This window comes from Haemorhous mexicanus, chromosome 2 (genome assembly GCF_027477595.1).
Source record: "Haemorhous mexicanus isolate bHaeMex1 chromosome 2, bHaeMex1.pri, whole genome shotgun sequence".
Lineage (NCBI taxonomy): Eukaryota > Metazoa > Chordata > Aves > Passeriformes > Fringillidae > Haemorhous > Haemorhous mexicanus.
The window spans coordinates 92,649,620-92,664,567 of record NC_082342.1 but is presented as its reverse complement, the minus strand read 5'-3'; the positions used below and the strand labels follow the sequence as shown (position 1 = coordinate 92,664,567).

The window sequence follows — 14,948 nt, the reverse complement described above, 5'->3', positions numbered from 1 at the left end:
CTCCTCATTGTTTACTGGCTTCATCAAAACAGGGGGGGTGAGTTAAGGACAAAGTGACAACATTTCAATATTTTGGCCTTCAATTGTGTCACAACACTGATGTTTATCTAAATTTGTGTCTACTACCCTTCCCCCATCTGAAAGAGCTTGTTTTGGCTGCTGTTTTGTTAAAAACCACTTGGGATCATACATATTTCCAACACAAGATCCAATTAACTAAGTGGGATTTTTTTGAAAGCTAAATGTGAATCTTTTTTTTAATGCAATTTATGAACAATATGTCTACACCATCACCTGCAAAAGGAAACTTTTTAAACTTACCAATTTTATAATTCATTCCTATTTATGCCTCCAAGGAACCAGGCAGAGGTTACAGACCCATACAAGGTAAAAAACTTTGATCTTACAAATTTTACATGTTTTACCATGCAACCTTATTCAGTAATACAATCTACATTACATGCTGTCTTGTGGTTGTGGAAGCTGTCAGTTTTATTTTGGATTTTAAAAAGGAGGATTTATTAAACATAACTTTCAGGTAACTGCCTATTCTTTCTACTTGCTCATTCTGTTATAACTGCAACATCCCCAAAAAGTTCAACCCACACAGAGAAAATGGTGCACTGCTTTGCTTCCACTACTAGCAGCAGCAGCTCCTTTATTTTAAAAAGAAAATCCAGATTTTAAGAGTTGCACTGATTACTAAAGTTAAATGACCTAGATAATTTAATTGTAATCCTCTTCCTCAACAAAAAAATATTGCCTGCAGAACCTTAGAGATTAAAGGGGCTTTTAAAAGAAATCACTGACTCCCATACTAAGAAAAATTTGAGTGGTTAAGCAGTAGCTCAACTTTTGCCCACCTTTGACAATATCAATCTTTTATTTTCGTATTTTTCTAGTACCTTTCTTATTACCTACTCCCCCCCCCAAACAGTCTAAAAACAGTTGGAAGTGCTATGAGGTTTATCTTGGAATTCTCTGAAGGGTGGGGAAGAAACAAAAGAGAAATGGGGTTTATATGCCTTCCCCTCATCCCTCCTTATGGATTCATGTGTGGCTGAATCCTAGCTACCAATCCCTCCTTATAGCAGCACTAAACTCATTTGCACTTTGGAAAAGAGGGATAAGGAGCATAATGTGACCTGGAAAGGTATTTGGAACTTTGTATTACTTGTTATGCAAACAGGTCACGGGATGCAAATCAACATTTGGTCCTGGTTGCATCCTCATTAAACGTTACCAGGATTTGGAAAACCAGACTGGGTGTAGTTTTTCCATCACTGCTAAGTGAAAGGTTGAAACAGACTCAAGCAAGAGGTCATTTAAGGACAACTGGAATTTGACCCTGCACTTCCTGAAGAGCCAGAGCATTGGTTTCACTTCAACTCTGTGTCATACCCAGCTCTGGCCTGAAGAGCTGTTTTGAAATCCTCCTACTTCTGAAGCTTATGTTGCATATTCCATCTACATATGTATATATATATATATATAAATGCACACAAGACCTTAGGAGGTGAAAAGTATGACAGAACAATATTGTCCACATACATTCACTTTTTTTTATCTTCCAGTACTGTACAGAAATTGCATACTTACTGTATCACAAAAGTATGATTTACATATTTGTAATTCCTGCTGAATTATAATTTTAATACTGATTTACAAAACATATTTATAGATCTACCTTTAAAGGCCCCTTCCAATCCAAATCATTCTATTATTTTATGACCTAGGTGGCTTTTAGTCACTAAGCTACTGCGCATGAGAGAATAATACATTAAAAAACAGGCTTCCATCTACCATGAATGAGTGCCAAACACAGATCTTTGAAAAAGCTTTAAAGGGAAATCTGAAAAATGTTATGGCCCCCCAAAACAGTACTCTTGAGAGAAAAATCCACCTGGGAATAATTTATGTCTCCTCTTCTGTCTACCTAAGCCTAGACAAAGACCAAGAATGAGCCTCTTCCACAAAAAACACCTTCAAACAACCCAGCTCTGGCTCCTGTTGTCTTCATAGGAGCTGCTGGATATTCAAATCCTTTGGAAGACGTCTTATATTCAAGTACCCAAGCATGGACTTAAGTGCTTTGCTCTACATTTACAGGTGGATTTTGACATGATGTTTTCTTTCCTGAGATATCCTGGGGCCTACAAGGAATTCTTTTTAAATGGCTGCAGGAATGGGAAACAAGAGGGGGAGAGGGGCTTCTTCCCCCCCAAACTCCAGTCTCCTGTTTCTACCTCTTCTAGCCGCCTCCTCTGCTCCTTCTGCTGCTCGATGCGTTTCTGCCTCTCTGCCAGCAGCTGCCTCTTGTACTCCTCCTGCTCACGGAGCTGCTGCTCCTGCAGCAGCTGCTGCCTCCGAAGGGCCTCGGACCGTTCCTTGTTTTCCTGCTGCAGTCTCAGGAAATCACGTCGGAGGGTCGATTCTCCAGGCACATTGACAATGGAACTGCAACAAGAGGAAGTTAAAGTCTTCTGTATGATAAAGCCTGATGGGCCATTAAATACCTTTGCCAAAGCAGGGGACCATTAATAAAATATATCATGATGTTAAAAGTTTAATCTCGTTTCTTTTGGAGCAAAGACACTGCATGTACGTCAAATACACGCTCTCAGTGGAAGGCGTGAAATGAGGCCAAGCAAAGTAAGGACAAATGCTAACACTGTGGAGACCCTGATCAATCATACTTGCCATAAATCTCCACCCAGAGCTTGTTTGCTCTAAGTCAGAGGAAGGGGAGCTTTCAAACCTTTAACAGTCACAGCATAGGTATTCAAACCCTTTGAGTGGTTTGTGCATTCACTTAATAAGAGACAGAAATTTAGCATGCTGATTTATAATCACAAACCTTTAGACTTACTCGGCATGGACTGCCCAAAGCTATCCCAAAGGCAATTATTACCTTGGCTCTCCTTCTTGTTCAGGCACTTCCTCCTCTTCTTCCTCACTTCCACTATATTCATACTCCGTCTCATCTAACAGGGAAGAAACAAAGGCTTGGATAGTACTTTAATTTTAGGGCAGTGGGGAGTTGCAGTAGCACCTCAGTAAACCAGCTCGAGTCCCCTTCAGTGAGAAGATCCATCACAGGCCCTAGAACTCATTCTATATATATAAGCTCATCTTCCCAGCAGCACAGTGCTTTGGAGAAGACTTCCAGCAAATTCCCTGAACAACACCAGTTTTTACATGCAAGACAAGACACCTGGAGAACTTCAGCACCACCTGAATAAGGAGAAAAGGCTGCCCAAAACATTTGCTTCACAGCTCTTGTGATGGGTTATTTCCTGTGAGTCTGATTCATGGCGTCATTCCAGGAAATTAATCTATCACAGACTAAAGAAGGGAAAGGCATATATGCCAATATCCTCCTAAACACTGGTTACTGCTTGAATCAAAGAGCCAGTGGCCAGCAAGTGAGCAAAATTAATCTATCAGAAAATACAGCACTTGAAATTTATACTTTCTCTGTAAAGGACAGTACACAACAGAGCCTTCAGATAGTCAAACTATGAATTGAAAAAGAACTTTCAAAGGATTTGGGCTACAGGAGCTTCTCCTGGGGTGGGTATTTAGAATGCAAAGCAGGACAAAAATATGCATTTTTTACAAGTGGCAAAGACTTGATTTTTAGAAGCTGCATACCTTTCTCTCCTCTCTTCTTCCTGGTCCTGTCTATATGGTCCTTAAGCTGGATTCGGACTTGCCTTTCATTTGGCTGGTCACGTATAAAGGGATGTTTCAACAGCTGCTCTGTAGAAGGTCGCTGCATGTAATTCTTCACTAGACAACCTTCTATAAAGCTGAAAAACTTTTTCGACCTGAGAAAGCAGGAAGGAAAAAAAAAAACCAAAAGATGAGAGGTTAAACTCAGCTGAAAGATTTTTCCTGTCCTTCCTCAAATTCAATTCCTCCAAGAGCATCATGTCCTAGAAAACAGTAGAAGTGCTGCCTGCAAGTGTGTCTCCTAAACAGATCTGAGTGCGTTCCAGCTGAGCACTGGGCTAGAGTGACACAGGGCTGGAGGGACACAGGGTGACATGAACATTCTTGGAGCACTCAGACACAGCCTCACTGTAATGAGCCCTCTTTCAGAGGGATAACTGCTCTGAAAGTCAGGAACTGTGAATGAGGTAAATCATGTAAACCCAGCCTAGCTGCTTCTGGATCAGAGCTGGAGAGAATCCAGCCTGCTTGGAGGAGGCAGGGCAGCTCTGGTGTACCTCCACCTACCCATGCTACAGACAGACATACCCAAAGTCAGGAGAATCGTGTCTGCCATTCTCCTGACATAAGCAGCACCACACTGCTTTTGCATGCACCTGGGCTCACAGAGTTAGATCTGACAGAATTTAAGATTATTTTATTTTTTACTTTAAAACACACACAACAAAATTTTTACAGAATTACAGGTGGGTGTTGGTCAGTGTTTGTCTGTTCAACACAGGCACTTTGAGTCTCTGACATAATTTAAGGGCATGAACTAAACTAAATCCCCCTGCACACAACATAAACTGACAGGGTATGGGAGTTAGCTAAGCTGCAGTACCACCTTTCCAAAATTTGCACTTCATGTGAACTCTTGAAAGGGGATCTGACCAGAAATAAGTCACCAAACAAGCCACCTGCCAAAATCCAATAGTGGAAATACTCAAAACTGCAATGAAGCACTGAACAGGTTGCCCAGAGAAGTTGTGGATACCCCATCCCTGGAAGCATGCTATGCCAGGTTGGATGGGTTTCTGAGTTACCTTAACTAGTGGATGGCATCCCTGTCCATGGCAGGGTTTGGAACTAGATGATCTTTAAGGTCCCAACCCAAGCCATTCTAAGACAATGCTACAACTTTGTCATCATTTGGCCTATCTTCTCATAACCTGCAACTGAGCACTCTATCAAAACAGCCGAGTGACAGCAACACTGCCTTGGACCAGAGCTGCTTTTTAAACTGGTACATGCCCTCAACCTGCTCCAGTGCTCGGAAAGCAAACATCTTCACCACATGCTGAAGAGGAAAAACAACGATTTCAATCCATCAGTTCACTTCCCTACTGTAATAAAAAAAGGCTGAATCCAACATAACTTGGATGTTCAGAATTTTTATTCTTCACACCTTGAATGTTATTATTTCACATTAAAAGGTCAATGAATGGCTAATGCAAATGGCACATATGCATCTCTATTCCCTTAATATATGCAGAAAGCAAGTAAGAGAGAGCAATGCCTTGACAGTATACAAGTTCATAAATAAGTCAATCCAGGTAAAGACCAAGCCCAGCAAGCAAGCCATGTTTATACTATGTTGATATTGAATACACAGTCCAATCACTTCATTATTTTGACAGGATCACAGCATCCCATGATCACATTCCATCGATAAGAAACCTCTTCCTACGGAATATTTTTGTTTCATATGTGCCACTTGTAACCAGTAACTGCGAGGAAATCCTCTGATACTAATGGATTTTTCTCAGTTGGCAAGAAGCAGGCACTCAATTCCAACCTTTTACAATAATTATAGTAAAAGCCTTCATTAGTTTTAATAGCTCCTTTCTATTTAACAACTAGAACACCATAGCACTGTTCTGTTTCTGTGTTATGATACATCTGAGAAAACACACTGCATATTAAGAGTGCTACAGGAGTTTATATTTTAAAACATGGATCCATTTGTCACCTTAATACAGATGCTACTCTACTGAAAATGAAAAACCAAAAACTTTGGTATTTATTTTCGCACAATTTGAGATGGAATTTCTCTGGGACAAAGAGAACTAAATAATGCATGCATTTTATTTCATCCTTAGATTCAGAGGCACAAAAGATACCAAGACATTTTGCTAGCTTAAATTGCTTTACAGTTCTGTGGACGGGGTAAAAAAACTGTATGAGATATGAGAAAACTTCAGGCTACATAAAGCAAGATATAATTAGTACATACCATTTCTTGGATTTTAACCGCGGGGGAGGGTTCCTGGGTATCAGAAAGAGTGCCCTCATGGGGTGCATGTCACAAAGTGCTGAAGAGAAGAAAACAAAACCAAACAGAGACATAGAGACACTGGTTTAGCTGTTCTCTGTCAATGCCATAACTTCAGCTTCCACAACCACTCCCACCATCCCAAACATCCTTGCCACAGGTGCAGACAGCAACACAGCTAAATGGAATTAGCCCAAAATGACAATTCCACAGCTCAATGTGCCAATGGCAGCCCAAAAAGAGAAAGAGGTCAAAGCAAGGATCAGCCTTCAGAACTGACCAAGGTGGGAACATCTGAGCATGGCCCTCCTCCAGCCCCAGGTCATCTGACTTACTTTCCGGTCAATAAAATACTGGGAGATGATGATGGTGGAAGGGAACAATGAGAGTTACTGTTTCATACAATCTTCCCTCTACCTGCCCTTCTCTCCCATTATTGAGGGTGCCTCATTTTTACTCTCCAGACCTGGATAATTTTGTACTTCAAGGCATGACAGTTTTGAAGCATGGGAGAGGTCTGTATCACTCAAAAGGATTGCCTGCAGAACTGAAATGCAAACCCATAACTTTTGTCTGTGTTTCAGTGGACATTTTGTAGGAGTCCAGGATCAATGTTGGACAGCTTTTCCTCCTGTTCCATAGTAAAGCAATATGGCAGAGTCAACACAGGGAAACAAGGGAGCAGGGAGAGAGGCAGCCCAAGAAAGGTCTCTAGGAGCAACGTTCTAACCATATTCTTATGTTTGATCTCTTACACCCTCAGTCTCAGCCTGAGTGATCACTGCAGGATGAGGTGACTTTTACCACACAACAGAAACTTAGGAGAAGCAGACTGATGGGAAGAGAATTCTGGCTCAAAAATAAGGGGCATCAGTCTTGGCAAAGAAGCCCCTTGCATGCCTATGGATCCCTGCAGACCACCAAAGAGTCCATAGAGATGGATTCTTCAGCTGCCACTGGAGGAGGAGGTAGAGTCCATGTACCAGAGGACAAGAGCTGTTCAGCACCTACAGAGGATCTTTGCTAACTTCTTAAATGCTACTCTTGTGCTTTTACACAAAGAAGGGCCAAGCTCTGTTAAGTTTAGAAATGAAAAAAATATTATTGTCCAATTCTAGGCTAACAAAGCCATACAGGCACCCAATGCACTGAGCAATAAAGTATGGCAAAAAGGAGGTAGTTCACTTAATACAGTGCTGGCTGAAGAGTCCTGGGAGCAGCTCTCACTTGGACATTCATGCAAACATGCAATTAGAAAGGAAAAAGAAAATAACCCCAAACTATCATGCCTCCTAAAACATGAATTAATACATGACCATTGTGATTTGACTTTTAAGTCTTGCATTAAAGTCAATAAGAACAACAAGAAAATTAGGCAGCAGCTACAGGGAAATGACCAATTTTTACCTGGGAAATATCAATACTTCATTTCAAGAAGATTATTTTCAAGACATTTCAAGCTGGGCTGTGTTGTGGTGGTGGATTTTTATGTGCAAAAAAAATTAACTTGCTTTTAGGTACCTTAGGCTCTTATTTTTTAAATACAGAGCTCCAGCTGAGGGTGAGGGTAAGTATTTTTGCAAGATCAGTAAGGACTTTCATAAAAATTATCATTAAAAGTCAAAACAACATGCCTAACTTTTTTTCTTTTCAAAGTTTTCTGTCCTCCTCACACATCTGCTGTTTGCCTTTATATTCTGAAAGAACTATGTGAAAGGAAAAAAAGCCTATTAAAAAATTGGGCATTTTTGGTTTCCAGGTTTTCCTCTCAAATCCAAACTAACTGATAATGATCCCTGCTTGAGAATACCTAAGTTCAGTGCTTTGTCCTGAAGAAGGATTTACAGTTTAAGCCATGTCAGTGCTAAGGAAGATTAACACCACCCACTGATGAGTGGAAACAAAAGGAGAAGCAATGTTAGCATTATCCAGACCGACAGAAATAGCTGCTACAAATGCTTTTTTCATTAAGAGCTGTTTCCTCAAGGCCCCACTGACCCTCTCCCCAGCTGAGGTTTCAGTATTCCAGGCCAGTCCATAGACAAAGTGGGATACAACTCCAAAACACAATATACTACCAATAGGAAGGAAGTCAGACACTCGATTAGCTTCCAAATATTCCTGCTATAGAAATTAAATTACTGCAGTCTGCACTGTAGTGTTTAAACACAACCCTATCTTTATCAAAAGCATTGCTATTTATGGGATTTCATATTTATAGAGCAGGCAAAACCAAAGAGAACAGAAATAACATGGGGATATTTTCAGAAACCTCAAAACTAGGCTTAGATTACAACCAGCATCATCCAAGTATATATTTCAGCCTTAAAATGAGCCTACTGGAGAAGCACAGGGATCACTTACGGGGAGCTCCTTCTGCCATCTCTATGGCCGTAATGCCGCATGACCAGAGGTCACTCTGCAGAAAAACAGACACACCATATGTTAGTAGGTGGATTTACCCATTCACACACTAAGAGAGCACTATTTAGAGAGGCCCTGTAGGTGAGGCTGAAACCAAATACCACGGCTATTTAAATAATATAAGCCTCTTTTATCTTGTAACTGTATCATGAAATCCTACTTTTCACATAATACGTATGTATATGCAGAAACACACGCACGTATTCTTACCGAGTGAGCAAACAACATTTTCCAACAGCACATAAAAATACATTCACATTATGACAACGGGAAATACATTTGCCAGAAATCCAAGCCTATGAAACAACAGAATTTTCAATATTCCCTTGTCAACAAAGAACTGAACAAGGGCAGTCCCAGGGTGTGCAGAGATGCTGTTATAAAAGAAAAAGCTCAGCTCAAATTTAAAGTGGCCAGACTTGCTGAAAACTGCAAGCAAGGGCTCTTCAGGTACGTAAACAAACAAGCAAGAACACAAGGAAAATACAGGCCCACTGAAAGGAGAGGTGAATTAGTCACGAACACCACTGAAAAGGCAGAGGTTCCCAAAACTTACACCTCTGTCTTTACCACAGACTCCCAAAATTTACACCTCTGTCTTTACCACAGGCATTACTCACGGCCAAAGCCAACATTTCTCTCTAACACCTCAGCTTTGCTTAAAACACTACAGAAAAAGAGCCCTTCAGTGGCAGTCTTTCAAGATACTACCTCTGGCCAGCACCTCTGACTCAGGAGAGACCAAACAAGAGCCAGGAAGATCAAACACAGGGAAGAGATGGAGGAGTCCTGGCAAGGAACCAACTTCAGAGAGTGACACAGCTTAATGGGCAAAATATTGGCGGAGACTGTCGTGAAAGAGCTGTTCTTGAGCAAAGCAGTCTTCATTTCTGGTCATAGTTGTGGTTTTGTTTAAAATTACTTTAATGAGCAAATAAGCTCTTCATGCACTACAAGCAAAGAAGCATTTCTAAAGATCATATTTTTAGCAAGGCACTCTTCTCTAAGTCAAATGCAGCCATCTAAGCTAAAGTGCACATCCCCATGATCTTAGAGAACCTTTCAAACAGTAATTTTTTGTGAACAACCACCCTACAGGCTCCACCAGGAACAATAAACAGGTGTTTTCAGAGGAGACAGGAGTTCTTTCTCACATCACTACTGCATTAACAAATATTGCAGGGAATTTTTCTGCTTAATTAAATCATTTAATAGCGAACCTTCCTTACTAATAATAACAAGTCTATCTGAAAAGATATAAAACATTAGCTTAGGTACAATGAGATGCTGAATGTAAAAAGGAATTAAATCAAGAGAAATAGGATCAATCTGATCAATCTTAGTCAAAATGTCACATAATCTGGGTGTTTTACAAAGATTTAGACACACACAAATATACTGATAGCAAACACTATCAGTCTCAGCAAAGTGATATAATTGATATTCAGCTCTATAAATTCACTGCAAGGCCTTAATCTCTGGCTTTTTGATATCCTTGTTGCCCTTGGTTAAAGATGGAACAATACATTAGTCCAAGGAAAGATTTCTTAAAAACCAAGAAAGGTTTCTTTCCTTGTGCTCTCATTAAAGTCAGCCGAGAGGAATTTTCAAGATTACAGTATGCTTTCACTAGATATATTTAACTTTAAATACATACACCTAATATTCTTAAGGGTAGTGCAAATACCATCAAGCCAATTATGGTTTCGCAGTAATTAAATCCTTGGTTTGCAGCAAGTTACGTAAAGAATGATCTTTGTTAAGAAATGTTGTGATGGATAAATTTCTATCAAAAAGATCATGTATATGTATCCTGAAATCAGAAGTAGTTTTAAGAGTTCCTTCTGTACTTCAGTGGCTCTCCAGACGGTGGTTCTATTTAAAGCAACATCTAAAATGTATTGTTCTGGGTTACCACAATAACTGGGACATAGTGTAACAATTTAAAGTACGACCATTATGCAAATGGAGAACATAAGCATTTCCAGGTAAACTCTCTTTTGCCTTCTCTAAGCACCTACAGCACCTCAAGTCCTGTATTTACATCTCAAAACTATAATAATGCAAGGAGCAGAAAGTGTTAAAGGTCACAATTTGATCGTATCCTTACTTTGCAATTTGGTAATAAGAATGCAACTACACAAAACAGTTATTACTCCTACAAAGCATAAGAAGTCTCAAGAAACTGCCATAGTCCACAGACATTTATATTGCAAGTGCATGTTTTGGGATTTTTCTTTGAAGAGGACTCTTACTCTGTAATCATACGTAGCATCTGGATTCTCATCACAGGCAATAACTTCTGGAGCCATCCAGTACGGAGTCCCAATGAAAGTGTTTCTCCTGCCAACTGTCCTGTCCAGCTGAGCGCTCACACCAAAATCCACTGTGGGTGGGAAAAGAGTAAAATGAAGTAAAGGGGGGAAACAACGCAATGATTACTTTTGCAAAGTGATTTGAAAATAAAGCCCTGTAGATGTCCCACGTGGGAGGACCATGCTGAAGAGAAATAAGATGATTTGTCCTGAGGCAAGTGAGTCCTCGTGGTTCACACACAATGTGCTTGGGCACAAGTGTCAGGGGACGCAGCAGCACACAATCACCTCTACTGTACCCCTCACTGGTGTGCCTGGACAGGAGGGAGAGCCCAGTTGCAGAAGTACTGCCTGGGAGGCTGAGAAAGGGCTACTTAGACCCTTCCCAGATGTGAAGCCAAGCACCTTCACCTACACAAAAAACAGCCACTTCCCAAAGGTACCTCTCATGCTATGGGAAAATGGCATGCATAAACATATCCCTTTCACCTCACCACTTTTTCTGCTCTAAAATTGGACACAAAAATAACCTGTTGTTCAGCAAGCTGCTCTCTGCTTTAATGCACAGAGCAGAAACATCAATGACAGCAGAAGATGAGAATTATTCAGGAAGTGCTAACATTGGGCACACATGCACACAGGCTGGGAAAGAGATGCCCATTTCATTACAAAGCAATTGCATTACAAAGGTGTTTTCAGCCTTTCATTTTGCCCTGCTCATGACCACAGTGCTATATGTCTTTCTATACCAGTAACTGCATCTGCCCTAAGAGGGCTGTGTCAGCCTCACTGCACCCACCATCTCAGTGACACTGAGGAACTGGTGTAGACAAGCTCAGTGGAGCCAATGGTTTGGAAGCTACTGTGCTCCATTTTGGACCAAATGAAGGAAAGCTCTCCCAAGCGCTTCCTCCTCCAGCAGCTGCGACAACTTCCCAAGGCTCATGCTGCAGGAAGGTGTAATGCAAACCAGAAGGGATGTGGGCTGGGTGGGAGGGCTTCAGCATGGCTCTATATTTAACGAAAAAAAGGTGGCGAGTGTAGCGTGATACAAACACAGAAGGCTGACATGTGCACTAACTGAAAGAGACAAATTAGAGAGGAAATCAAAAAAAAGAGTATGTCCACTTGGCAGGAGAGAAGAGGCCAGGGATGAGCACGATTTTCAGCAGGCATGCCAGAGCTGGAACTGTGTTTTGAATTCAATGCCACAGCTCCCTTGAGAGTGCTGTCCAGATCATATTTTTGGGTCCAAAACCTGAACAGCAGGTGCTATTTTAATTAAAGCTAAATACAAGAGAGACTCCTGTCACTTCCCGAGTCTAGAATAAAGTGAATCAGAACAGACTCAAGTTACACACAGCTCAGTAGGGGAAACAAAATGATCCCTGCACTGATTCTGGCATGAAAACCAACATCTCCCAAACAAATTCAACAACAACCTGTGCTCCATCCTCTCCAAGCAGGAGGAAATACATACAGGCTGTCAATCCACATGGAACCACTGACAGAGTACTCATGCTATAAAACATGTTGCAGGGCTCTTAAAGGATGAAATAAACTGGGAACATCATAAAACCAAAGGCTGAACAAATGAGGAAGAGGACATGTGTGCCTACTTACCAAGTTTCACTTCTGCATTCTCTGTTAATAACACATTTTGCCCTTTGATATCCCTGTGAATCACATGATGGGCATGAAGATGTGCCAACCCCTGCATTAAGGAGAAGAGAGGAGGGAGAGAATGTTCAGAGTTAGGCTCTTGGCTCAGCAACAGACTGCCCATACCCAGCAGCCCCAAAGGTCACAGCACTATGCCTTGACCTCTTGCAACTGGACTCTCTTGCAGTGGGACCTGCAGCACACCACCCACACAGCTTTTGGTGATGGAGCAGAGACACAGGCTCAGATCAGGCTCACACAGTACCTAAATACAGCCCAACATCTGCACTGTGCAGAACCCTCCCAGCTGTCCTGTGAAGAAAGTTCAGCTCCCACAAATTCTCCAAGCAATTACATTCTAAATGACATCATTGTCAGTGTATGACACTGACTTCTGACGTGCACAGGGTCACACAGAATTCAGCTGGGAAGGAAGTGGAAGGAGAAAGGAGGGAGCATCCACACGTATATATGCACCCCAAGAAGGAGGTAGGGGGTGATGGACTGGCAGTTATGTTTGAGGGCAAGGGAGGACAGATGACAAAGACATCTTCTACTGCAAAAGTGCAATTCTCTTCTCTAGCCTCCATAAACACGAAGCCAGATAATTGTACCTCAGGAAAAAAAATGAACAGGGTAAAAAAAACCAGCATAAGCGTTATACTTTCCAAAGGAAACAAAACCTCCTGGCATACGGTGCTTTTTGTTGAGACAGCACCTGGATACATGCCCCAAAGCATTAGCCATGTGGAGGGAGGGCTGAGAAAGACATATGTTGCATTTTACTCTCTAATGTAATTGGGAGAACAACAGGCAACCCTCTTAGCAACTGCCTGTATTTTGGGTTCTCCTCAGTTTTCTGCTCGGAAAATTGTAGTCTCCAGTGGGATCATCTTGCCTGTTCGTGTTGCCCTCACAGTCTTTTAATGTTTTGTGAAAAATAAAGGAATAGAACCTTTACAGCTGCAAGAGGTTAAGAGAGTAGTGGTTGCTGTAGAGAAGTATTTCTTAACACATGTTCTCTATTAACTGATCATTTACCAGTTTTCCTACATAACCATTGGGCTGTTTTCCTTCTTTTAAAACAGTTAATGAGTGTGACAAAAAACCACTATCTACAGCTTCCCTTCCACAGGTCACAAGCAAATCAAGTGAACGGCTGATGTCCCTGAGAGCCTTCACTGACTGCTAATGCTAAGTGTGGTCTTCTTTTTCACAAGAACGAAGGCTTTTCCACAGCTTCACACAGGATATTTTTTAAAGCCTTCTACTACTCCAACCCAGCCAGAGAGATACTCATCCATTCTCTCCAGAGTACCATTTAACCCTACTGAAAAAACACATTTGGAGTTGCAAAGGCCTGGGAGCACAGAGGGGCACATCTCTGCTTTCCTGCAGTCCCCTGACCTTTCCAACCACATAAGGATTCACTGGGTCGACCTTCACCTCTGTCTCCACCTACACCAATCTTTGGCACTTCAGCTCCTTTTAACTTTGTGTTACACCACCTCTCTCCTCCACCTCTCACAAACTCTGTGTTCAATCACGGTTTGAAAAATCTTGTTGCAACGGGAGTTTAACATTCCTTTTTTCCAGATATTCCAGCTTCTGGTCAGTAATTAACACTCCTTTTGCAAATCTCTCATTGGAATGAGAAAATGGTTTTCCTCTTTTCTGAAGTAAATATTTTTTCCTCTTCTCAGCAAGTGTTTGACTGCTTTATCTAAGGAGGATCTAGGATGAATGCAACATAGCATAGAATATCTCTGAGCCCACACGTCTCTCAAATCAAGGTAAGGTGCTCCTGAAAAAATTAGCTTTCCTCATATTAAAGCATGCTAACCATTTGTTTTGAAATACAACTTCTCCTTTGTAAACAACTTAAAATGTGCCAGTCAAACACCAGCAGCTGGACTGTCCTCCAGCATTTGAAATTAGAGCAAGAGACCAGAACTATGTGACTCCCTCCATCCTCATCTTAAAAATTGCCAAGGCAGAGCAAATGTGTAACGCAGACAACAGCAGCATTGATTTATGCAAGAGCCAGTGCTCATTTCCTTTAACATAAAGCCCTTCAGAACTTCATTTATGATTAAGCAATTGAACAAACACTGTGTAGTGGTATGGGTAGGAGGCAATTTGTTTTACAAAGAAGCACGAGGAAAACCATCCCAGATTTACTTAGTGAAGCAAAACAAATGCCAATTCAAAAAGCACTTAAACTGTACCAACTGGAAATTAAATATTAAGAGTAATTAGCTTAAGTTGCAATTTTAGAACAACTGGTAAGCTGCAGACCTCTTCCTGAAAAACTTCTGTAGCGCCGCCTGCAAGCACGGCACAGGGCACAGCCACACGTGACAGAGCTGCCTGCTCTAGACAGACTGCAGGGATAACTCAAGATGAGAGCACATCACAGCACAGAAGTCCTGACTGCTGGCCTGAGCCAATAGCCCTCCCTCCATGGACTTGATTAGGAAAGAAAAAGGCAGCTGCAAGCACATTTAGAAAGCCCATTCTGTACCCTACCGTGCTACAACACTGTTTCAGCCCCAGGT

At 41.4% G+C, this 14,948-nt stretch overlaps 1 protein-coding gene across 10 annotated transcripts in view; it reads right to left on the bottom strand.

The window, feature by feature from the left end:
• The window catches only part of MAP4K4 (mitogen-activated protein kinase kinase kinase kinase 4), a 165,313-nt gene that overhangs the window by 43,098 nt on the left and 107,267 nt on the right, over positions 1-14,948 (bottom strand). For all 10 annotated transcript variants that reach the window (XM_059839539.1, XM_059839533.1, XM_059839538.1 and 7 more), the window contains exons 6-12: positions 12,352-12,442; positions 10,669-10,799; positions 8,354-8,408; positions 5,951-6,029; positions 3,655-3,830; positions 2,912-2,984; positions 2,247-2,457 (exon numbers count right to left, since the gene is read on the bottom strand). In XM_059839539.1, coding sequence (XP_059695522.1) covers positions 2,247-2,457; positions 2,912-2,984; positions 3,655-3,830; positions 5,951-6,029; positions 8,354-8,408; positions 10,669-10,799; positions 12,352-12,442 — 816 coding nt within the window. The remainder of the gene's footprint in view (positions 1-2,246; positions 2,458-2,911; positions 2,985-3,654; positions 3,831-5,950; positions 6,030-8,353; positions 8,409-10,668; positions 10,800-12,351; positions 12,443-14,948) is intronic.